The 23807-nt window shown below is 50.7% G+C and overlaps 1 protein-coding gene across 1 annotated transcript in view; it reads left to right on the top strand.

Moving 5' to 3' along the window:
* The first annotated feature begins 3071 nt into the window (after positions 1 to 3071).
* Positions 3072 to 23807, top strand: part of PFKFB3 (6-phosphofructo-2-kinase/fructose-2,6-biphosphatase 3) — a 101092-nt gene continuing 80356 nt past the window's right edge. The window contains exon 1 of the mRNA XM_073328838.2: positions 3072 to 3179. Coding sequence (XP_073184939.1) covers positions 3164 to 3179 — 16 coding nt within the window. The 5' untranslated portion in view covers positions 3072 to 3163. The remainder of the gene's footprint in view (positions 3180 to 23807) is intronic.

The following is a 23807-nucleotide window of genomic DNA, read 5'->3' as shown; positions in this document are numbered from 1 at the left end:
TTGCATAACTTACATCGACATAGAGCGCTAGTGTAGACCAGGCCTAAGTAGTAGGTAATGTGATTTTAAACACACAGTAGAACACTTATGCTCAATGTACATTTTTATTCTACATTGACAAAGATTGAAGTAGGAAGAAAGCAAAGCTACTGAAACCCTTGTACCTATGCTCTGGCTGTCCCCTCCTTTGTAATTATTATTGCACACAGGTATTTGCATAGCATCCATCAATGTACCCCGGTGCCTTAGCACTGTCTTTAATACCGCTCTTTCTGTATTTAGCTGTCTAATATTTACCTGCCTCATGTGAGGAGTTGTGAGGATTCACTAATGACTTGTATTGTGGGGGTGCCTAGAGGCTCTGGATCAGGGTCCCATTGTGCTAGGCAGGACACAGAAAGATAGTCTTTGCCCTACAGAACAATAAAAGAGATTGAGGAAGCACAGGGCAAAGTGAGACGGTTATGACTATCGTAAGCAGCAGCAGTTGCCTGCGTAATTGCCCACAAAATGTGGTGAGAGCCCCGGACGAAAGTCACAATAAGAGTGCTGTGACTCTAATAAATTCATGACCACGGGCAGTGCCTGGGCATTGCTGTGCTACATAGAATGGCATGCAGGGTTTCACAGCGACGGCAGTGGTAGATTTCAGATCCTGCTGTACTAAGGGGAATCAACATTTAACAGTTTGTATATGGCCTATGACTCCATCGAGCAGTCCTGACTCTATTCAGTATAGGGGTATGGCAACATACAACAGGCCAGCCAGCTTCTTATTGTTTTGTTGGAAGAAAAATATATTGGATACAGCTCTGTTTAGCATAAGAAGTTTCTCTTGAACGAGGTCTGTTAGAGAGGGCAATGAGTAACCACGGTGAATATCCAAGGGTAGGTGGCTCGCCTCTTGCAGCTGCCTGATATCCTATTCCAATTTCCCCATCCTGTTCAAATGTAAACAATAGATTTTACATTAATCCTGGAGAGAAATACCTATCAACTGCATTGCATTTGAAACTATGGGCTGTGCACACAAACATGCACCGAAATAACTAAATTCGTGTTGATTCACCTTTTGTGGTATTCAGTGTATAGGCTAGTCCTATGTCCTTGTAAAGATCACCCTCCTGTTGCATATTAATGCACTGTAATCAGTCATTATAATAATCCGTGTTCCCACATCCATTGCATTTACACATCTATGGCATAGGAAATAGAACTCCTCTCCTTCCTCCCCACTGTATACGCAACTCATTGCGATGGAGTGGAAGGCCTATGCATTTACCTTGAGTTCCAGAAAGGGGAGTGGGTGAAGTTAGCGATGATAGCGATGATTGCACAACAGCAGTTGCAAATGCAATGAGAGGTGGGGTGGAGCTGGAGGTTGCAAGCTGCACACACAGTGAGAGGAATTCTTTATTTTTACAGCTCCCCTTGGCCAGTGCACCTGCAATTCATAGACTGGGCACCAACCCACTGCATTTGCCTCTGTATCACTCTTTTGTGGGTAGGGGCCATCTTTGTGTTCCTACAGCACTTAGCAGGAGGGGGCCCTGATCCACATAGGGTTGCCAGTTTTGGTTGGAAGTGTTCCTGGAGGTTTCATCACATGCCATAATCCTTAATTAAAGATTAATCCTGGAGGCTCCAGGACAATGGCAACCCTAGATCCATGGCTGGGGCTCCTAGGTACTCCTAGGCTGAGTAATGCACTGGCCAGGGGCCCCAGCCAATCTGGAGGCCCTGCAGGAGCACTGGAAGATGTGTAGAAGTGGGGGGAGGCACCAGCAGGGGAAGTGTGGCCCTGCGCCTTGCTCCTCCTCTTCCTCGTAATGCCCCACCCCCTGGACAGGCTGGAAGCCAGAGCCAGGCCAGGGAGCTCAGGCCACTGTGGGGAGCCTTGGACCCTTCACCGGCCTGGGGGGCCCAAGAGCAGCCCTTGGACCATGTCCCCTCCCCCCAGGGTACATTGTCCAGGGCAGCTGGAGTGTCCAGAGCTCCTCCCAGGGGCCAGGCTGGCTGGCTCTTACTAGGGCCTGGCTCCAGCTTCCGGCCTGGCCTGCGGGTGGGGCCTTGGGAGGGAGGAGGTCGAGGAGAAGCAGGTTGTGGGGCCCTGTGGTGAGGGGCTCAGGCCCACCTCAACCCCCCCACTGGAAAGAGGCTGGTGCTGCTAGCAGGGGCTTTGCGCTTGCCTAAGGCTACGCCGCCCAGGTTCAAAAGTGAGCGCCAGGCCTGGCCCTCCTTTAAAAATGAGAGAGAGAGTGTGTGTGTGTGTGGGGGGGGGGGTGCATGGCTCCCGAGGACTTCCCCAGTTCTTGGGCCCCGGGGAAGCAGGTGCATGGCTCCCGAGGACTTCCCCAGTTCTTGGGCCCCGGGGAAGCAGGTGCATGGCTCCCGAGGACTTCCCCAGTTCTTGGGCCCCGGGGAAGCAGGGGGCCCAACTGTTCTCTGTGCCCAGGGTAAATACATAAATCTGAAGCCACCTCTGCCTCGGGGCTGAAGCCAGGCAAATATTAAATAAGGAGGAGACTGGAGTCCCCTCTCCACAGCCTCGGTGCATGGGCAGTTTCTGCTCCCCGGCCTGCTTCGCTGTAAAGGTCGCCTGTCCCAGCCACGCCTTGGAAAGATGCCCGCCCTGCACCCCAGGCAATTGTCCTCCCGGCTGCAGATAGTTCAGCACCCGCCAACATCCCTCCCGGCTCGATGTCCCGATTTTATAGGGACCGTCCCGATTTTGGGGTCTTTTTCTTATTTTCTAACAATGCTTAGCTGGGCACCAACCCACTGCATTTGCCTCTGTAGCGCTCTTTTGTGGGCAGGGGGGGCCACACAATTACCCCCCCCCTCCCCAGTCCTGAGTTTTCACATTTGCTGCCTGGTCACCCGACTCCCTGCCCTCCCGATCTCTGCAGACCGAGCACCCCTGCCCCATGCGGCTGCCAGCTCTGCCGGCGGCTGCGGGGAGAGACGGGTTAAAGGGCTTAACTTCCTCCTCTGCCTCCTGCCGCGCTCCGGTGACGCCGCTTGCAGCCGGGACTTGACCAAGTATGTCAGTTTCCCTCTGAGAGACAGACAGACGGACGGACGGACAAGCCTCGCCGGCAGGGGGAGGCTGCGGAACCCAGGCGTCCGGCTCCGAGCGATCCCTGCTGCCGCGCGGCTCATCATGCCCTTCCGAAAAGGTAAGGGCGCCCCTGCGGGCACATGCCCCTGCCCCTGCCCCCCCGGGTCGGCAGGCGAGGCGTGGCCCTGCAGCGGGCTCGGGGACTGCAGGAGGGTTGAATGGCAAAGAGGAGGACGGTGGGATTTGGGGTGCACCCCCCCCCTCCAGCTCAAGGCCGGGGCTGCGGGAACACTGGGCGCCGCTGATCTGGGGGGGCCAGGGCCGGGCTGCTGCTGGTGGTTTCCGCGCTGTGCTTAGGGGGTGGTTTGAAAAGCTGGTTGGCTTCCTGTTTGCTTGGGCTGGGATTTGACTGTCCGCCTTGCCCTGGGCTATGCTGCGTGTGGGTACAGTGTGTGAGTTAGTCACACACACCCTTTCAGCTAATAATAGGTACATCAACCGATCAAGGTTTAATTGACTTAGAACAAGCACCTGGGATATATGTATTTCCTATTTGAAAGGCGCTCTCTCTCTCTCTCTTTTTTTTACTGCATTGGTCGCCTTGATTAACCGAACCGCTGTCGTACAGTTCAAGTACATCTCTCACTGAAATGGGGGAGCCAGTCGTTTGAAAATGGACAAAGCAATGGAAAAACATACAGTAGGGATCAGTCCTGCCTTGTTGTGGGATGGACTTTGGCCACTTAGGCTGAGAGGACCTGGCTAGTGTGTGTTGTCCTTGCTCTCTGCTGGAGAGAATCAGAACTGCTCAACTGTGTGTCATAGGACCTAGACTGCTAACAGAGATTCTCTTCTAGCAGGGGACTGGGCTTCTGGAGCCGGAGGAGCTGAGTTCTATCCCAGAAACCACAGTGAAATTGTCATAATGTGGCAGTCTGGAATTCCTAGGTGGTTGTGGATTTATTACAGGGTTGAATCCATCCCCATTTCTGTGAGGTTCCACTTCAGTGATTGACTGAAGTCAGTCCCGTCTGCTTGTCCCAAAGCTCTGCAGGCCAGCATGGGGTTAAAGTGCTATGGGGAACGGACACAGCTTACAGGGGACAAAGGCACCTACTAGCTGTCTTGTGAGCCACTCATAGATAAGTGTAGGAGTGGTGAGTGCTGCAGAGGGAGTAGATTCTCATCCTCCTGGGGCTGCTGCGATGCAGTGCCTTTACTTTAAGAGAAGCTTTACTGTGACGCTGGAGACCTGCACTCAATTTCGGGCTCTGCCAGTGGCCTGCTGAGCGACCTTGGGCAAGTCACTTCACAGCCCTGTTCCTCAGTTTCCCCATCATAAAACAGGAATAGTGACTACTGAGGTCCTCTGCAAAGTGCTTTAAGATCTCGCAATGAAGAGGGTTATATAAAAGCTAGGTGGTATTGTTAGTAATTCCCTTCCCATGTACACCCATGTTAGCTCTGTGTGCCAGCAAGTTCTGTGACAGCGGTGACATCCTAGCATGGTGCGTGCCGGGATGCAGAATGGGAATCGGGCAGGACATCTGTGGGAAACCAAAAGGAAGAAAACCCCAGTACATTTCAAATGAACATTGTACTGCTCCTCTCTGAGCAGACGCAGTGTAGCATATAACCCCCAAAGGCTTAATCTTTCCAGTCGCTGGTCGCCTTTTAAAAATGAAGGGCCACGTTCTCCTTTCATTTAACCTGGTGTGTGTCAGGAGTAACGCCAATGAAGTGAGTGGTGTGAGAGGAGAACTGGACTCGCTGTCTCAAGAAAGTGGGATTGGACTGCAGGTATGAATAATGTACATACTTATTCAAAGGATTAGTACATCAAAACACTTGTGACATAAGCTTCTCTGGGAGGAGAGGGCTCTATTCTGGTGTCCCTGATGCCAAAACAGCATGACAGTTAGATCTGCAGGCAGAGTTCACCCAAAATGATTGAGGGGACGACTGATCAGGAAAGGCTGAGTTGAATACATAAAGTTTGGTTGAGTGATAGCCCCGGGGGAAATAGTCCCTTCAAGCAAGTGTAGTATCTAACCCTACAGCGCTGCTCAGAGAAGGGACTGGTTAAGGTGGTGTAAAGAGGAATTAAGGGATGAAATTGAGAAAGGGGAGTTTCAGGCTGGATGGTGTGTGTGTGTGTGTGTGTGTGTGGGTTGGGGGGCAGCAGGGCTGGGGCATAGGATTTAAAGTTTATGAGCCTCCATCCTATCCTGCTGTGAGCTCTCTCCTCCCCAACCTTTTAAGCAGCTCTCTCTTTCTCACTCCACCAGATCAGCACAGCTGGGCTGTTTGACAGGAGGCGCATTGAACAGAGATGATGACCCAGTGTGATAAGAGTGAGACAGGGTAGGACAACTGCAGAGGAGAGGCCTGGAAAACTGCAGTAAAATACTGATACCGAACTTGTGTGGGGAAGACCAGGAGAGGCCTGAGGAAAGATGGGGGTGACCCAGAGGGAAAGGGAAATGTGGGGAGAAGAGAACTGGTTCTAAGTGTCAAGGTGATCAGGGTGTGTACAGGCTTGCTTGCAGGCATGTTAATACAGAGCGTGATCCCAGCCTAGGAGTGTACTTCTGTTCCTTTCTGAGACTCGGAGCAGCATGTGCCGATTTACATCTTTGCGGTTGGATTGGACAGCCAATTTCAGATTTGTATATGTATTGTCAGGTGAAGGACAGAACCGTTTGTAACAGACTGAGAAACACATGAGCCTGCGGGGAAGAAAGACCAACGGGTCAGAGAATGGAGGCCGGACTTTCAAAAGTGCTCAGCACCCAGCGGCTCCCAAGGAGAATGATGAGGCTTGAGCACTTGTGTTAATCTGGGTTTTTTGTTCAGGTGTCTAAATGGGGGCTGAACTCTTATGACAATCAGGTTGCTGGCCCGCTACTGGTGGGGGGGGCCTTTGATCAGAGAGAGGCTGCTGTACAAAGGGACCTTGGCCCAAGGATCAGCCAGTCTTGCAATCTCCTGCACTGGAACTGTGAAAGAATACAAACCTTGATTTCACAGTAGCAGCTGTGTTCCTCTGTATCTGCAAAAATAACAGGAGTACTTGTGGTACCTTAGAGACTAACAAATTTATTAGACCATAAGCTTTCGTGGGCTACAGCCCACTTCATCGGATGCATAGAATGGAACATATAGTATAGAAGGGATAGATATATATACACATACAGAGAAAGTGGAAGTTGCCATACAAACTGTAAGAGGCTAATTAATTAAGATGAGCTATTATCAGCTGGAGGAAAAAAAAACCTTTTGTAGTGATAATCCAAGATGGCCCATTTAGACAGTTGACAAGAAGGTGTGAGGATATTTAACATGGGGAAATAGATTCAATATGTGTAATGACCCAGCCACTCCCAGTCTCTATTCAAACCCAAGTTAATGGTATCTAGTTTGCATATTAATTCAAGCTCAGCAGTTTCTCATTGGAGTCTGTTTTTGAAGCTTTTCTGTTGCAAAATTGCCACCCTTAAATCTTTTACTGAGTGGCCAGAGAGATTGAAGTGTTCTCCCCCCAGTTTTTGAATGTTATAATTCTTGACATCTGATTTATGTCCATTTATTCTTTTACGTACAGACTGTCTGGTTTGGCCAATGTACATGGCAGAGGGGCATTGCTGGCACATGATGGCATATATCACATTGGTAGAACCTTGATTGTGTTTTATAAAAACCCTACTTCCACATACATATTTAAGCCTGGCACGCACAGTCCTTGACAAAGCCAACCCTGTGAGGGAGAAACTGCTGCAGGTTGGTTGCGTCACTGCAGAAAAACAACCCAAACTCCTCCCAACCAACCCCTGCTTCCTCTTAGCATACGTGCAACATAAGTGTCAACTCCTGACACTTAGTATGAGCCTCAGGTGACACGTGACCAGGATTCATTACCGAATTTGGTCCACTGGTTGGATCATTAGCTTCCCCGGCCCGGGCTGGGTACTGAAAGCTGGTCCGTGCCCTCCATCACCTGATGAAATTGCAGAGCTTTGCTGGGGTACAGTTAAAAAGAGATGACTTTTCATCTCTAACCTTGACTGGGTTTAACTGGACTTTTTGCAAATGTTATGTGCCAAGCTAAGCTTGTGTGTCACTGCAGTGGAATATCAACACTGTCTCCTGCGGGAAGCGGGGGATTATGTTCTGGTTTTGCAGGATAATGATGATCAGTGGCACAGGGCTCCGTGATCATCTCTGCGATGTTTAGGGCCCAGTAGGAGCCTTCCTGCCTTTGTTTCTTTTTGTTGCGGAGGGAGATAGGAGGAAAGTCACAACTGCTCTCTTAAGATGAGGGCTAGAGCTTTGTAACATGGCCGCCTAACTGCCGGGAGTGTATCTCTAAGGTAGATCAACTTTTTAAGAGCCAGGACATAAGCCAGCCACTAAGTGCCATAGGTTAGTAAGATGTTTCCCCTGTGGCCATGTTATTGCACAATCCTCCATTATGAAGGCACTAGTCACTGCGGGATGCAGGATGCGTGTCTCCTCTGGTAAGGAAGTTCCAGCAAGAGGAAGATGGTGATACCGGCAAGCTTGGAGCAGAGCAATAAGCCCTTTCTTCCTTCAGCAACAGGGCAGGGAAGCTGGCTGCAGTATCTTCCCCTGACAGCAGAGTGCCCACCCAGCCTTCTTAGACATGGGTTTTCTGGGCAAGATGCTAATGTAGCTTTCAGAATGGGTGCAGAGAGCACCTTGGCAGGGCTGCCTGCGGGGGATATGGATCAGCCAGTGGTCTTCCCCCAGGTTTCCTTTTGCCATCAGAGAAAGATACTGGCATCCAAGAAAATGCGTACAAAAATAATGTCATTTCCCCCTTCCCTCACCAGACACACCCCACCCCTAGACAGTAGTGAGGTTCAAGTTGTCTTCTTTGTGGCAGGTGTGGTCCCTCCCTCCTCCTCTCCACACCCCAGCCTGTCTATCTGTGGTGGTGATACCTGTCCACGCTTATGTGCCATATCTGTGTGAGATCAGATATACCTACAGCACCCACAGCTTTGGCATCATGAAAATCTGGAGATTTTTGAGGCAGCCCTGGAAGCTTATGAAATTTCCTCCTTCCACCCATATCTGAGGCTAGGGGAGTATGAGCCTTAGGTCATAATTGGGATTATGCCTCCCTTCTCAGCTTCTGGCCTCGAGCAGAAGGGGTATTGGGTGAGCCATTGTGCGGGATCCTGCTGGCTGCACTCTTTTTAAGAGTCCTCGCCAATTCCCATTGTGGTCAATGGGAAGTCTCCTGTTGAACTCAGTAGGAGTGGGATCATATCCTACAGGAGGAGACCTGTACCAGTCAAAGTCCAGAATGCGAGCTGACCGGGTGCTTCAGTGTGCAAATGTTCTGGCTGCCAGAGGAATAGGCTGTGAATGAGTTCCCCAGCTACTTCCATGTTAAGAATTGTCCCTAAACTTCTCCTGATCTCAGTAAGTCCAGACTGACTTCAGTGAAGTTACTCCAGAATTACATGTGGGTGACGGGTCAGATCTGGCCCTTTAAAAACACTGAATTGGAACCGATCTGGCCCATCCAGGCCTGAGCTCCATGCGCTTACTGAGTTAACGTTCTAGTGGCCTCTGTGGAGTGGAAGCTGCTGAAGTTTTTCAGTAGAACGTCACTTTGCTTTGGGCTGGCAGCTGAAGCGTGGTTGTGCCTGAAGAATGTTCAGGTCTACCAGGAAAACCCAAAGTACTCCCAAAAATGATATGCTGTTTGGACCTCTTCTCTGAGTTACTTCAGAGCCAGCACCCTAGCACAGGACTAGGGGACGCTGTGCTACTGAAGTAACGTCATGTGCATGGGATGGAAAGATCTGAACAGTTGAAAACAAAATACAAGCAAACAAAACCAGAGAGTAATGAGTGGGGATAGAAAGTAGCCAGGATACTAAGGCTATTTCCCACCTCTGTTCAGGCATTATATTAGCTGTGCTCACCACCACAGCATCTGAGTCCCTAATTACTCATTTGAGCTGATCTGAGATTTGTCCATCAATTGAGGTCTTTCAAGATTGGCCGGGTGTCTAACGGAGAAGTTATGGGCTTGATGCAGGGAATCCCTGAGTGAGATTTTTCTGGCCTGTGTTGTGCAGAAGGTCAGACTAGATGATTGTAATGATCCCTTCTGGTCTTGAAGCCGAGGGCAATTCCCCTGGCAGTTTAAACTGGAGAAGTTATTTTTTTTAGACCCTCTCCTGTGTAATGAGGCAGGTGCAAAACCGGTGCCACGTTTTCACGGTTGAGATGGCTCCTTTTTAGTGCTGGGCAAGGTGATGCGTTTAGCTACTGCTCAAGCATGTTGGGGTCTGTCTCATCCGATGAAAGATGCTAAATGCACATACCATATCATTGTTGCTTGTACATTTTCTGGATGTCCACAAGTCAGTGCATGCTGTGCTACACTGAACAACCACTGTATGTCATCGCAGTTCCGCACAGGCAGCCATGCGAGCTTTTACCTAGCCGCAAAGTGTATTTCCTTAGGAAGACAAATGGAATGGTTTCAATTTCTGTGGCACTTCTTTACTGTCTATGGCTAAAGCACAAGACAGGGAATCAGGAGGTTTGAGTTCTCCTCCCAGCTCTACTAATGAGTTGATATGTATCCTCGGATAAGTCACTTAGGTTGGTATTTTCAGGAGCCTGAAGAAGCCGTACCCAACTCCCGCTGAAAGACAAGGGGTTCCTAACTCCCCTGAGGCCACTGAAAGTCACAGACTCGGTTTTCCCATGTCAAATGCCGGTGATAATATCTACCTTCTGGGGGTGCTGTGAGGGTTGATTCATTAGTTTGCAAATCATTTTGAGATCTTTGCACGGGAGGTGTAATCGGTGCTCAGGTACTACAGCGATGAGCAGAAAAGAAAATGCTAGATAGAGGCACACAGAACTATTAGAGCTCAATAAAATCAGCAGATAAGCCACTTTGCAAACCCAGATTTCCCTTGCTCCCTCCCTCCCTGCTTTGCGACCTGAGGGTTGCCCTCAGGGAAGCATGTCCCAAAAAGCTGCTTCTGCTAAATTGGACCAAATCTTTGTTCTCTTAGAGGTTCTCCCCTCCCCTACCCCGTTACCCTCCCAAAATGTCTAGGGAATTTTGCGTAATGTTGCAGGCGTGATTTCTGGGGTGGTTCAGGCCCCAATTTAAAGGTGTTTGCAGGGAAGGGCAGGAAGATGGATTTGCCTTTACAACAATGCTCCTGTTGCTAGAAAGTCTTGCCCCATGGGGTCAGAGAGCCGAATGCTTGTTCGCCCGATTTCTGCTCTCCGAAATGCACGTGTAGCCCTGGCGGTCCTCAGTGGGATTGGGGGGTGCTGTGGGTGTAGGGTGACCAGATGTCCCGATTTTTGGGCCTTTTTCTTATATAGGCTCCTATTACCCCCCCACCCCCTGTCCCGATGTTTCATATTTGCTGTCTGGTCACCCTGTGTGGGTGAACGGGAAGCCGCGTGGCCAATGGGCCTGGAACACGAGACGCCCCAGCCCCCTAGTGAATTAGAGCCCTCTGATTGGCTGCCCACCCCCTTTGCCCACCTCTTGGGGCAGAACAACCAATCAGTGCTGCCGCTGGCAGAGAGGGCTCTCGCTCCCATGGCGACCTGAAGCCGTGAGCAACGGGGACAGGACAGTGCCTCTGTTTTCCCCCCACCCCGGAGGGGTTGCGGGGGTGAAGAGCCCTTGGAGCTGCCCCGCAGCCTGGAAGGGCAAGAGGGGGCCCCACTGCAGTCCCCCAGGCCTGGAGAGTGGGGTGAACAGCCCCAGGAGGAGCAGAGGGGGGAATGAACTGTGGGGGTGGGGATTGCGGGGGGGGGGCAACACTGGGGGAGGTAGGGGCTGTGGGGGGGTTGAACGGGTGGGGCAGAATTAATAGCTGGGGAGGGAGAGATGTTGGGGTGAGAGCTCCTGCAATGGGGGCCAATAGCCCCTTACCCCATACAATTGGGAGAGTGGGCGGCACTAATTTTCTCACACACACACCATGGCAAGAGGCCCAAATCAACTGACAGACCAAAGAAACATGTTATTGGCTTTGTTTAAAAAAAAAAAAAAAAAAAAAAAAAGATTTTTAGGGCCTGACTCAAGGCTTTTGATCTCTTCATAGAGTCCAAGGCCAGAAGGAACCATTGTGGTCTTCTAGTCTGATCTCCTGTCTAACATGGGCCAGAGAACTGCCCGCCCCCGCCAAATTCCCAGAGCAGGTTTTTGTGGGAAAACATCCTGTCTTGATCCAATGTGTTGAGGCTGGCAATGCTGATAAAGGGACAGGGCCAAGCCAATGCAACACTCAGGTCCTTCCTCCACCTGCGCTGTCCTCTCACACGAAGCCATGTGCTCTCCAAGTTCTGAGACATAATTGTGCTATAGCTCCCCTGTTGGGAAATTGTGCATTGTAGCAGGGTGACAAAGTCTGAGGGTAGAATTTGCCCTTCTTTAGATCTTCACTAGTACAATGGTCAGATGTGTCTTTGGCTATATTCCAGTTTGATGTTTTGTTTGGTTGTAAAGCTCTGTGGGACACAACCCGATGTAGGCTCATATGCCATTGTTTTAAATATCCAGATCATCCTGTGCTTCGAATGTCAGCTTTTAAAAATATTTTGCACTGGTGTCGCATTTTCCATCGAGGGAGCTTACATGGGTGTACGAATGCTAATGAATTAAGCTCCTAACACCCCTGGGAGGTCAATGACTTCCAGATGAGGAAACTGAGTCCCATAAGAACAGGCTCCTGGGATGTGACTGTGCCCTGGGTGGCACCCTCCCAGGAGCGGGATGGGCGATGAATGCTCAGCATCCCACAGGATGCAGGAAACTCATGGCAAAGCCAGACATAGATCCTAGCTCTCCTAAGTCACAGGCCTAGGGCTTCACCCCCAGCATCATCTTGCCTTCAATAAATATGTATCCTGAAAGATTATCCACCGAACTCAGTGATCACAGGCTAGAAAGTCCCCTTTCTTCCCACCTCCTGATTGTGCCAGTTACTTCCTTGCAGCTGTTTGCTTGGTGACAGGTAGCGAGTAACACCCTGCCTACCCTCACCCCTTTCAGGGGAGGCCTTATCTTTCCCAGTGTGGAAACAAGATTAAGTGGGCAGCCCAGAGAGGAGGATTCCTTTCCCTCCCATCCACTGCCTTCTCCCTCAACTCTTCCTTGGGAAGGTCTGCACACACATAGCCCTCTGCAGCCTCTTTCTGTGAGAGGGCTGCTGTGGGGTTAAGCCTGTGTTGGACCAGCTCTGGAGTAGGGGTAGGGCACCAGCTATTCAGGGCCTGACTCCGATGTGCTGAGCGCTGCTAACTTCCATAGGCTTCCCACCTTGCTGTAGTAAGAGGGGACTCAGCCTACACTGGTTACATTCATCAGTGTCATGAGCCATGAGATGTTAAGGAAACATGGGAAAGGGGCTGGATAACTCAGGATCTTGGTAGCACAACACAGGTCCTTTAGGTCGCTTGTCCAAAGGCAGTACCATCCAATGGCCATTAGCAGGCTCTTGCAGATAGTCATGCGGTGCTACTGTGTGATAAACAGCGACTGTGTTCCATCACCGACGTGGCTGCATTTCAGTAACGGCTGAAGCAATTGCTGTGTGTATACGTACCCCTAAAAGGTCATTGGGAGACACCATGAGCTATAGGGACACCATCAGATGGAAAGCAAGTCCATTAAAAAAAAAAGAGTTAAAAGTAGCCGCTGCCCTTTATATCAAGGGTGGCTGTAAAGGATTAATGAATTATTAGGATGTTTTAATAGACTCCCACAGAGCAATAGATTGCTTCTATCCATCTTCTGTAGCACCTTCCACAGCTGTTCTTATAACCACGTATAACACACATAATATTTCTAACTATTAATTAACCTTTTAGAAGCTATTCATAAATGAACCTTTTCCGTAAAGTGTGGCCAAAGTAGTTTTATGTCCTAGGCTGGCCCCTGCCCTCCCTAGCCCCTGCCAAACTTTATGGACCATTAAAATCTTATGTTTCTTAGCTGTGCCTTGTGCTGTCTTGGAATCTGGTAATCACCGAGGGGAAAGTTGAGCTGAGCTGTTTATAAGACAGGTTTGTTATTTCCTAGCCTGGCCCCTGTGGGGGAGCCCTGTCAGTTGTGAGCTGCCTGTCTGAAAGAGTCCCCCCAGTAAACTTGGAGGGCATGCTACAGCTCAATAGCAACTATCCCCCAGATAGCTTTATTCTAGCTAGCTCTGGTGAGGAGCAGTGAGGGGGGAGCTCGGGCTGGCCTTGTGAGTAATTATCCCGGGTCCTGGGCCGGTTTGTACAGCTCGTGCTGAAGCGCATGCTGTCATGGCTTCACCGCTCCAGAACCAGAGCCAGTGAGGTGAAAGCAAGCTGAGGGATGCCTACCCGAGCTGCAATTACCCTGTGATTACAGGGTAGACATAGGCTTTATGGCTTGATAGCTGGATGGTGATTTACTTGCCTTCATTAATTTGGAAGATGGATCTATTGAAATATCTTTTTCTTAACCTATATCAAACCACACCACAGATCCAGAGATAAGAGGCTTCTCCCTGAGCATTCGCTGCTGCAGCAGAGGTGGGGCTGGAAATCGGGCACAAGTCCCTAAAGGCAGATGGTTGTCACGTAAACATTTGGGCTCTGATTCATCCTTGCCTCATGAGTAGATATGCAGATATGCAGCCAGCCTTTAAAGGAGCCTGACAAAGGAGAGGCTCCCACGCCTCTTCACCTGCAGCATGCCTCCAGAGGTGGATTAGCATAAAAGAAAAGGAGCACATGATTTCAGAGGGAGTATGGGGGAGGATTTAAAAGATAGCAGCTGTCAGCGCTTGATCATGTCGCTGGGGCCCCTGCTGTATGACAGTTGGGTGACGCATGCTCCCTTTGCATTCAAATTCCACTTCACGCTTTGGAGGGTCTCAGACTGGCCACATTTTACTCCTCTAGACTCCCTCGTTTGGGGTTTATTTTTCACGTCTCTCGTGCTTCTATGGAAGGACTTTGCAATGGGGCTTCATTGAGATATCTGGGGTAAAACTCTGGCCTGCCTGGCTCAGGTGAGCTACAGGAAGAAGGTGACTCGGGGAGCTACTTCCTCCCTGTCTCACCAAAAGCAGGAAGAGGGCTGGAGAGTCTGGGGGAACCCCGGAGTTCTAGGATTCAGGCCCAGCAGCACCCAAAGGAGGGAGGCCAGACCTCAGCTGCTGTTGGCAACAGTCACTAGGGGGCAGCACAGACTGGAACAGTGGTGGTGAGGAATGCAGCAGCCTGCATTGAGCCAGGGCCTCCCCTGAGCCAGCCTGCTGCGGAGGTCAAGCACCTTTCCTGGGCCTCCTCTGCTGGCTTCCCCCTTGCAACCTCAGCATGCCTCACAAGAGGGAGGTCAGAAAGCCTCTGGTTTAATCTCTGTCATTTAAACAGTGCCATCTTGAAAGCCCTGAGCTTGACCCACCCCAGTGAATCTCAGTCACTAACGCCTCTCAGAATAGTTTGTTCCCTTGTCTAATCCCATGCTAGCCTCACTGAGTGTGCTATCTGCCATGGGACACTTGTGGGTGGTTTAAGTAGAAAGGCAGTGTGGTGTAGTGGGTAGAGCACTGGATTGGGACCCAGAGACCCTGGATTCTGTTCGTGGCCGTGTAACCTTAGGCATGTCCCTTCCCCTCTCCAGGCCTCACTTTCTCCTCCCACCCTTTGGTTGTTTGCCTTGTCTGACTAGACTGGAAGCTCGCCAGGGCAGGACTCCCTAACAATGTGTGTGTACAGCCCCTAGCACAATGAGAGCCCAATCCTGGTTGGAGTGTCTAGCTGCCATAGCCATACTGCTAATAATCCGTAAAGGTGACTGTGACTCTAGTGTGCGCTGTCAAAGAGGGAACATTACTGAAGGTACAGAATCTGGGCACCTCAAGTCTTTGTGCTACAAACACTGGTAACATCTGCAGGGTTGTCCCTGCTGGTTCGTCACAGCCGGCTTTGTTTTTCCAGCAAAGCTATTGGGTGTGAAGTTCAGGACAGGCCAAGATGAGTAGGGGACATGTTTGATTCTGAGCAGATAGCTAGTTACAGGGATGTCAAATCCCATTCAGCACCTCTAAGAGGTATGATTTGAATTGCTTGAGGCCTCAGTGAGCTTATTCATTTATGGCATGAGTGTCCTATGTACCGAATATACAGGAAAGCTGGTGACTGCACCAAGGAGTGAATAATCTACATCAGGGAGCGGCAACCTTTGGCACACGGCCCATCAGGGAAATCCTCTGGCAGGCCGGGACAGTTTGCTTACCTGCAGCATCCGCAGGTTCAGCCGATCGCAGCTCTCACTGGCAGTGGTTCGCTGTTCCAGGCCAATGGGGGCTGTGGGAAGTGGCGTGGGCTGAGGGATGTGCTGGTCGCCGCTTCCTGCAGCCCCCATTGGCCTGGAACGGTGAACCACGGCCAGCTGGAGCTGCAACTGGCCAAACCTGCAGACGCTGCAGGTAAACAAACGTCTCGGCCCGCCAGCGGATTTCCCTGATGGGCGACGTGCCAAAGGTTGCCGATCCCTGATCTACAAAGACAGACAATACAGCTCATATTTTATCTATGGTATTTCTAACCCTATGGCATCTGTCGGATGTGCACTAGCTGACTAGACAGTGGGCTTATCACAAATCAGTGAGTAGTTTTTGTTCCCCCCCACCCCTTTGTCTTTTTCCTTTTTTTTCCCCTAGGAGTGCTAGGCACTCAGTCTAGCAGATCAGCATTGGAGGATTTCATAGATATTATGTTTGAGTTGCTAAGTCCCTGGACAGTAATTTTAAATATGTAATAGTACTCTGCATTTCTTATCTTCAAATTTTTTACAAACATTAGTTCAATTAGTCCTACAAATCCCCTGTGAGGAAGGGAAGGCTTATTAGCTTGAGTTTACAGATGGGGGAAAACTGAGGCACAGAGAGTTTAAGTGACTTATCCAAAGCCACAGAAGTCTGTAACATCCAGGATCAGGACTCTGGAATTCCTGGCTCCCAGCCCCCTATTCTAACCACTAGACCACAGTTACTAAATTCTGCTGCCTTTTTTTCTCTGTCTATCCTGTTATGTTCAGTTTGTGCAATCTGATAGGTCTGGCGTCTGTATTTCAGAAATTACTGGCACTGAAGAGATGGATCTTAACTGTTGGGCTGGGTTTTTTTCAGTGGTGCTGAGTCTAAGATGGATCATGAAGATGCAAATGCTATTCTGGCCTTCCCAGTGCTGCTCACTTGGGAGCAATAAACCTCTTCTCCTTTCTGACCCTGAAGGGTTTTTTTTAATTATCATCTTTTCTCACTTTCCTTTGTTTTTTCCAATGAGAATTTAGATGTGAAACCCTAGACTCTGAAACTTCTGTTAATGCTCAGATGGGGCAGCGCATATAAACTCCCCCCACTACTCCCTGAAGCCCGACCATTGGGGCCCATTGTCCTTGGTCCATTCCATCCTAAACTTCTCTGAGACTGCCAAGAATGGGGCCGATAATGGTGTGTGTGTGTGTGGCAGAGAGATGGATGGATGTTTCTCCACGTGGAACTGCATTGAAGCCCCTTCTAGTGATTGTCTCCCTCTAATTGTGGTTTCCCTTTCTCCCTTCGCCACATCTTTGAGTTCTTTTCCTCCTCCTTTCTTTTGTCAACCTCTCCGCCTCCTTTAGATTTCTTCTTTCTCTGGGCAGTTCATTTCCATTCCCTCTCCCTCTGTTGACTTCCTTTCCTTTGTGTCCCTCTGTGGATTTACCACTCTTCTCCTGAATCTCCAGCTGCTGCTTCTGAAGCCAACGGGTGGAAATTTACCCATTGGTAGGAACTGCCAGGCTGTGTCAGACCCTTGGTCCATCTAGTCCAGCGTCTCTGACAGTGGCCAACCCCAGCTGATTCAGAGGAAGGTGCAAGCAACCCCGCAGTTGGCACATGTGGGATAATCTGCCCTCCATGAAGGTCTCATCCTAATCTCTAACAGAGTTTGGTTTAAACCCGAAAGCATGAGGTTTTCTCTCCCTCTTTTTGTTAGCAGTAGCTATTATAATGCTGGATATTCTGGCTATCCATGTGAACATTCAATCCCTCTTTTCACCTTCACAATTGTATCTTGTTTTCTGCAGCTTCTCCCTCCCTGCTACCCGTCAGCAACAAGTGCAGCTGGCTGTTGCTCTGTTTATTTCCCACTGCTGCTGTTGGTGGTTCTTGCTGGCTGGGTTTCCTGCTGCTGACAGGAACGGAGTGAGCCGCTGATTGATGGGATCGTTCTGTCATGCCTCTGATCCAGTCTCCCACAGATCCCGCAGACATTCCAGACTTGGTGAATGCACTCCCATGTGCAGACAGGGCACAAACAGTGGGATTTGATACTGCATGTCAATACGTCGCTGTCCCGTCAGACTTACTTTACCTTGCTGATTGCTGTTATTTTGTAGCAGACGTACAGTACCTCTGCACGTGCCACCCACGTGTTGTATCTAAAGACTGTGAGAATAAATACACTGATTGCTTCACAATACCCCTGTAAGATATCCCTATTGCACAGATGGGGAATTGAGGCACAGAGAACCCAAGCGATTTACCCAAGGTCACAGAGACAGACTATGGCAGAGCAGGGAATTGAACTGGATTCTCCTGAGTGCTAGACTAATGCCCTAATCCCTAGACAGTCTTTCTTGTCTCCAGGCCCACCCCTCTTACTCCAACACTCTAACACCCAGGTCGGCTCCAGAGTCCACTCCTTGCCTTACTTCAGCGGGGAAGCAGGAGCCAGGTGGAAGATGCTGTTGTTTAGTGTGGCTGCTGGGTGTCTTAATGTGGCAGAAAATAACCAGCACAGGTGGCATGGAAATTCATAGCGGCCTTGGCAAGGAGAAACCAGCTACTCATACAGTGGCTGCTTCTCCAGTGCTGGTTGAGGGTGTGAGTGAATTGCCTGCAGGGGGTGCCAGTTAATTTCAGTCCCTTGGTTTTCCAGCACCACCCAGTCCCTCCCCTCCTGGATAACTCCATGAGGCTCCGGCCTGGTACTCCCCCTTCTGATCACGCCCACTGGGAAGCTCCATCTTGCTCCCTAGCTGCAGCATCTCCCATTGCCTTGCCTCCCCTGCCCTCACCATGAGGCTCCTGATGCCTAACTCCCCAGGGCAGGTCTGTTGTGCTGGACGGTGGAGTTCACGGGCAGGGCTGCTTTCTGGGCATCCTCTCCTTTGCACCATGCGTTGCACTGACTGGCCATGTGGTGGTGACGCCATGTGTGCTGAGCTGCCATATCCCTGTAATAATTAATACTTAGCTCTTACATCATGCTTTTCATTAGCAGAGCTCAAAACACATTTTTAAGGAGGCTGGTATCCTTATCACCCCATCTGTAAAATGGGGAAACTGAGGGACAGAGAAGGGACACAACTTGCCCAAGGTCACCCAGCAGGCCAGAGCTGCAAATAGCACCCAGGTCACCTGAGTCCCTGCCCAGTGCTAGACCACACTGCCTGTACATGGCTCTGGTCTCATCTGCACTACCTTCTGGCTGGTTATTTTGAGAAGCAGATGGGGTTTGAGAAGCGGTAGAGAGGGCAGCATAAAACCCAGCTTGTGGCAGATTGGCCATAACTGGGGCAGAGTTCATGATAACGCCCTGAGTCCCATCATGGTAGCTGCTGTTAGCTTCTTCCCCGTCCCCCATTATTTTGTCTCACTGTGAGCCATGGATTCTTTAGGAGGCACAAACCCAGAAACTGGCTCTAAACCTGAGAGACTGGAGCTGCCGAGTCACTAGGTGGGACCTGGGCTCTGCCTGTTACTCAGCAAGTGCATTCCAGGTTTTGCTGTTGAAAGCGGCCCGCTGAGGGGCACGGGAGAAGGTGCTTATAAGGTCTTTTATGTTGTATAAAGAAGGCCTGACTATCACAGGCGCCAACTTTCCTTAGCGCCGATGAGTGCTCGTGCCCCTCCGCCCCGGCCCCACCTGACTCTGCCCCCTCCCCGCCCCTATTGGACCCCTCCCCAAATCCTCGCCCTGGCCCTGTCTCTTCCCCGAGCGTGTCGCGTTCCTCCTCCTCCTCCTCCCCCGTCCCTCCCAGCGCTTGCTGCGCAAAACAGCTATTTCGCAGTGCAAGCACTGGGAGGGAGGGGGGAGAAGCAGGACGTGGCAGCGTGCTCAGGGGAGGAGGCGGAGGTGAGCTGGGGTGGGGCAGGGAGCTGCCGGTGGGTGCAGAGCACCCACCAATTTTTCCCCGTGGGTGCTCCAGCCCTGGAGCACCCACAGAGTCGGCACCTATGGGTTTGATTATTGGTATGAGGGTAGCACACAGAGGCCCCACCTGAGATTAGGATGACATTGTGCTGGGTGCTGTACGGACATGTAATGAGATACAGTGCTGGCTTCAATGAGCTTCCAGTCTGAATAGCCAAGGCAGGCAACAGGTGTGTGGGGAGATGGAGAGACAGAGAGGAAGTGACTTGCCCATGGTTGCACAGCAGGTCAGTGGCAGAGCCAGGACCCTCTTTGGCACCCCTGGCCATTAGACTCTGCTGCCCCTTGCTGCTTGTTTCTTCACTTAAACCTCAAATGCCAAGTCTTCAGATTTTTTGTGTGGCCTCTCGCTTTTCAGAGGCCCTTGTGGTTGATTCGGGGATGAGCACTGTTAACTCTCTCCCACCTTCGTTGCAGAGGCCGTGTTGACTCTTTCACAAGGAGTGTTTTCCTTCGGAGTGATAGTGGAACTGGTGAAAACAAGGAAATGGAATCCAAGCATTTTAAGCAGTTTGACTCCAAATCTCCTGCCCCTCACTGAATGACGTTTCACTTCCATGGCATATGTAGTTTCCTCATTCCACAGCTCTTACATGAGAGCCTTCCAGGGATGGGCAACTCTAAACTTCTAGGTTATGTCTATGCTGCACTGTAAACCTGGGCTCAGACTCAGGTTTGAGCCTCCAAGCCCCTTCTGTCCACACAGAAATCAGTCTGACTCGGGCCAGGAACCCTTCTGGACTCAGGCCTGAGGACCCTACTGGGAGAGTGTGTGAGAGCCCAAGTCATGCTTAGATCTGGTCCAAGCGCTGTCAATTTGCAGTGTGGACACAGGTCATGCCACAGACCTATGTCAGAAGGTCTGTTTACTGCAGTATGGATGTTCGCACAGTTGTGAGGGCCAGGGCCAGCAATTGTAAACCTGGGTTTTACAATGCAGTGTGGACAACAGAGCACGGGCTTGGAAATGCCTGAAACCACAAGCCCGGGTCCCAAAGAACCATCTTTACAATGCAGTGGAGACATACCAGTAATGTCCAGACAAGAAGCAGAAAAAACACTTTCTTGTTCGTATGGGATGGGAAATATACAGACCAAGCTCCTTACTGACGGCCTCACCGCGCCTCAGCCATGTGGAGAGCCCAGACTTGGGGCTCGCCCAAACTATAACCCCATATGGCCTGTCCCGTTACTAATGAATACTGCAACGCAGAGCTTCAAAAATCAACCCCCTGATAAAAACCAGGGCCAGGTATGTTCTGCTCAGGTGACCTCTGACCCTTGGCATATGCCAGGTCTTTAAAGGTGAGCGTGGGGCCAGCTCCCTGGGTACAGGGCCCTATCCAGGCTGCAGCCGGCCCTGGAGGCAGCACTGAAGGGGTTAAGAGATTCCTATATACCACTGGAGTGGGCATTCAGCAGCTGAAATGTGAAACCCACCCTTTTCTCAGTGCCTCCCCACACCCTAGGTAACTTGTTGTAAACTTGTTTATCAAACTGGAACTGGAGTGAGCCTTTAACGGGGGATTTTTGCAGCGGCGAGGCAGGTGAAAGCCTCACAGTTCTGGGAAAGTTCCTCTGCTTGGCGCCTGGCAGGACCCTGCCTCTGCATCCCAAGAAATACAATCGTTTTAGTATGTAGGTAAACAGCCGGGGCTGCTTGGGGAGCTCTCCTCCCCCTCGGCCATGTGAGCACTCCAACCACAGCACTGGCTGTGCATGCCCTCTTCACATGTGCAACACGGGAGGAAATGATGTTGGGCTCTCCTCTCCGTCCCACCCCCAGCTCTGTTAATAGCTCTGATAAAGCTCTTCTCCTCCCTGGACATGTGAAAGGGTCATGAACAGTTATTGTTGCTGCTTCCCTGCCTTGTCTGCTTGAAAACTGATTTCCAGGAAACCTTGGGAACAGCTGTGGGTGGTAAACAAGAGGAGAATGAACACCCTGGTGCATTAATGTTTTGCTGAGCACTTGAGGGAGAAAACATAGATTTTTCAAGCTTCCAGGCTTCAGCAGTGACTTTCTTCTAAACTGCTGCTGTCCTTCGAGTGTTGCAAAGTACATCCAAAATGGCATTTTCAGGGCTTGGAAATAGCCCCCATTCAGGAAAGTGAGGATTTGCTTTGGCTGAAGTCATCAGGGATTTACCTCTGTTTGAAGCATGGGTAAGGCCTGATTAGTTCAGTTGGTGCAAATGCTGGCTTGCCATTTTCTGTGCTTCGAGGAAGGATTGCCAAGTGGTTAGAGCACTAACTTGCCACTCGGGAGAGCTGGGTTTAATTCCCTCCTCTGTCACAGACTTTCTGTGCGGCCTTTGGCAAGTCACTTAGCTTCTGTGGGCCCCAGTTGCCCATTTGGGCAATGGGGATAATGGCATTGCATTGCCTTTCAGGGGTGTTGTGAGGATATGTTCCTTCAAGATGGTGAGACAGTCAGATACTAGGGTAATGGGGGGCCATATAAGTACTGTATCTAAAATGAGCGGTCAGCGAGGGTGTAGCTGCTGCAATAGCTGACCGCTGATTGCTGAATTGGAGCTGTTGCTGGGCACCAACAAAACCTGGGAGAGTAAAGAGTACATCAGCCCTGATGTTTTCATGCTGACCCTCCATAGCTGATGCTGCTGTGGCTTCCTAACTTCCTGCATCTGGTATAAGCAAAAGTTATAACCAATAGTTTTAATCTCTCGGTTGCCCGTTTGAATCCAGGCTGGTGCGGGTAGTGACAGACAGTCATTCTGCATGACGGAGGCCTATGTGAAACGAGTTGTCCGTCCGGCCAGTTCCTCAGACAAAGCATGACACTAGTTGGCAGCCTTGTCAAAAGAGTCAAGGACTGGTCTGGGCTGTGGAGGCTGATTATCCTCTCCCCTCTGGAGGTGCTCCCACTGGGGCAGGGGGCAGACATGCATCAGGAGGGGACAGCATGGGGGAAGCTGGCTCTGTTGCTGCCGGGCGGGTCTAATTCTGGAGATGAGTCGAGGATGTCAGGTCAGCACTTTGCAACAGTGCAAAATTCAGTGTAGAAAAGACTACCATACCAGCGGAGATAAAGTGTACCTTTAAGGTGCCCCTCCTTTCAGTCTTGGGTTTGATGCTAGCGAAAATTTTCCATGATCTTGTCTGTGCTTAAGTTTAGAGGATGCAGTAGAGAGATTTTTGATTGTTAGAACTACTACTGTTTACTTGGTTCTCCTTTGCATAAGTGTTCAATATACTGAAAGGGAAATCTGTTTCACACGACTCCCTGAATCTTAAGCATGTGCTAATTTGTTATTGCAGGGTCCTCATGAGGGCTGGATGGATAATGCTGCGGGGCACCCTGCAGACACCAGCATTCCCCTCCCCACAGAGTCCTGTGGGGCAGCTGCCAGCCCAGGCATCAGTCCTTCTCTTCCCCACAGAGCCCAGCCATGGGGCAGCCCCCATTCAGACACCAGCAACCCCCGCCCCACAGAGCCCAGCCGCGGGGCAGACACCAGCACCCCCTTTCCCACAGAGCCCAAACACGGGGCAGCCCCTGGCCCAGACACCCCTTCCCAAGCCTTTACTCCTCCCAACTTCTTTACTGTCCTGGGGGAGGGGAGGATATGGTGTGATGAGGCCCTGCCCTTCCTCACCCTTTGCCAGAGCTGGGTCTCCTAGGCTCTGTCCCGTCCCAGGAGAATGAGGATCAAAGTGTGTACAGTCTCCAGCTCTACCAGGCTGGGTGCTCTGCTCACTGCAAGCTGGGCTCTGCAGAGTCCAGCAGCCCCCTACTGATGGCCAGAAATTCTGCAGGGGAAACAGGGAATTCTGCAAAATTCTGCATTGCGCAGTGGTGCAGAATTCCCCCAGGGGTAGCAGACGAGCCTTTATAATGTGTGAGTCCTGGCAAATGAGACCTCAGCCTCTGCTAGCCTTACTCCATTTCTTTTGCAAACTCTGTGGCATGTATGCACCATATGTGACTCAGATGCATGTATGACAGCCCCTGCAAGAGTCCTGGCTACACCATATGTGAGCCTCTCCTTCTCACATATGAAGACAAACGTCCTTGCTGAGATCAGCTTTCACACAGGGGCTAGGGGACCCCAGAGAAGAGAATGGGGTCTGGCTGTAGTCATTAAGTTCAATGAACCCACCCTGAGCTGCACTGTTAGTGGCATGACACAAGCCCATGTTCCAGGAGGCCACCCCCAGAGTCCTGGCAGCAAGAGCAGGGGGAAAGCTGACATCTCTACCCTGCCATCCAAACTCTGGGCATGGGCCCTTGGGGGTAATGTTGGAACAGTGGTGTTGGGATGATATCACAGCGTCGCGTCTGCTGAAGCTGAAGTTGTAGAACATCCAGTGTGGCTCAGGTGTCAATCTGAACAGCACTCTCCACCCTGCTGCCATGTAGAGTGCAGCTCTGCATAGAAAGTCTGCGCTCAGCCAAAGTCCTAGCTATATGTTAGCAGGAAATGCTCCATGTTTTCCTCAGTAAAATCTCTATGGCATA

The sequence above is a fragment of the Lepidochelys kempii genome, chromosome 1, assembly GCF_965140285.1.
Source record: "Lepidochelys kempii isolate rLepKem1 chromosome 1, rLepKem1.hap1, whole genome shotgun sequence".
Lineage (NCBI taxonomy): Eukaryota > Metazoa > Chordata > Testudines > Cheloniidae > Lepidochelys > Lepidochelys kempii.
The sequence above is the reverse complement of the archived record's forward strand: the minus strand, read 5'-3'. Positions and strand labels throughout refer to the sequence as shown.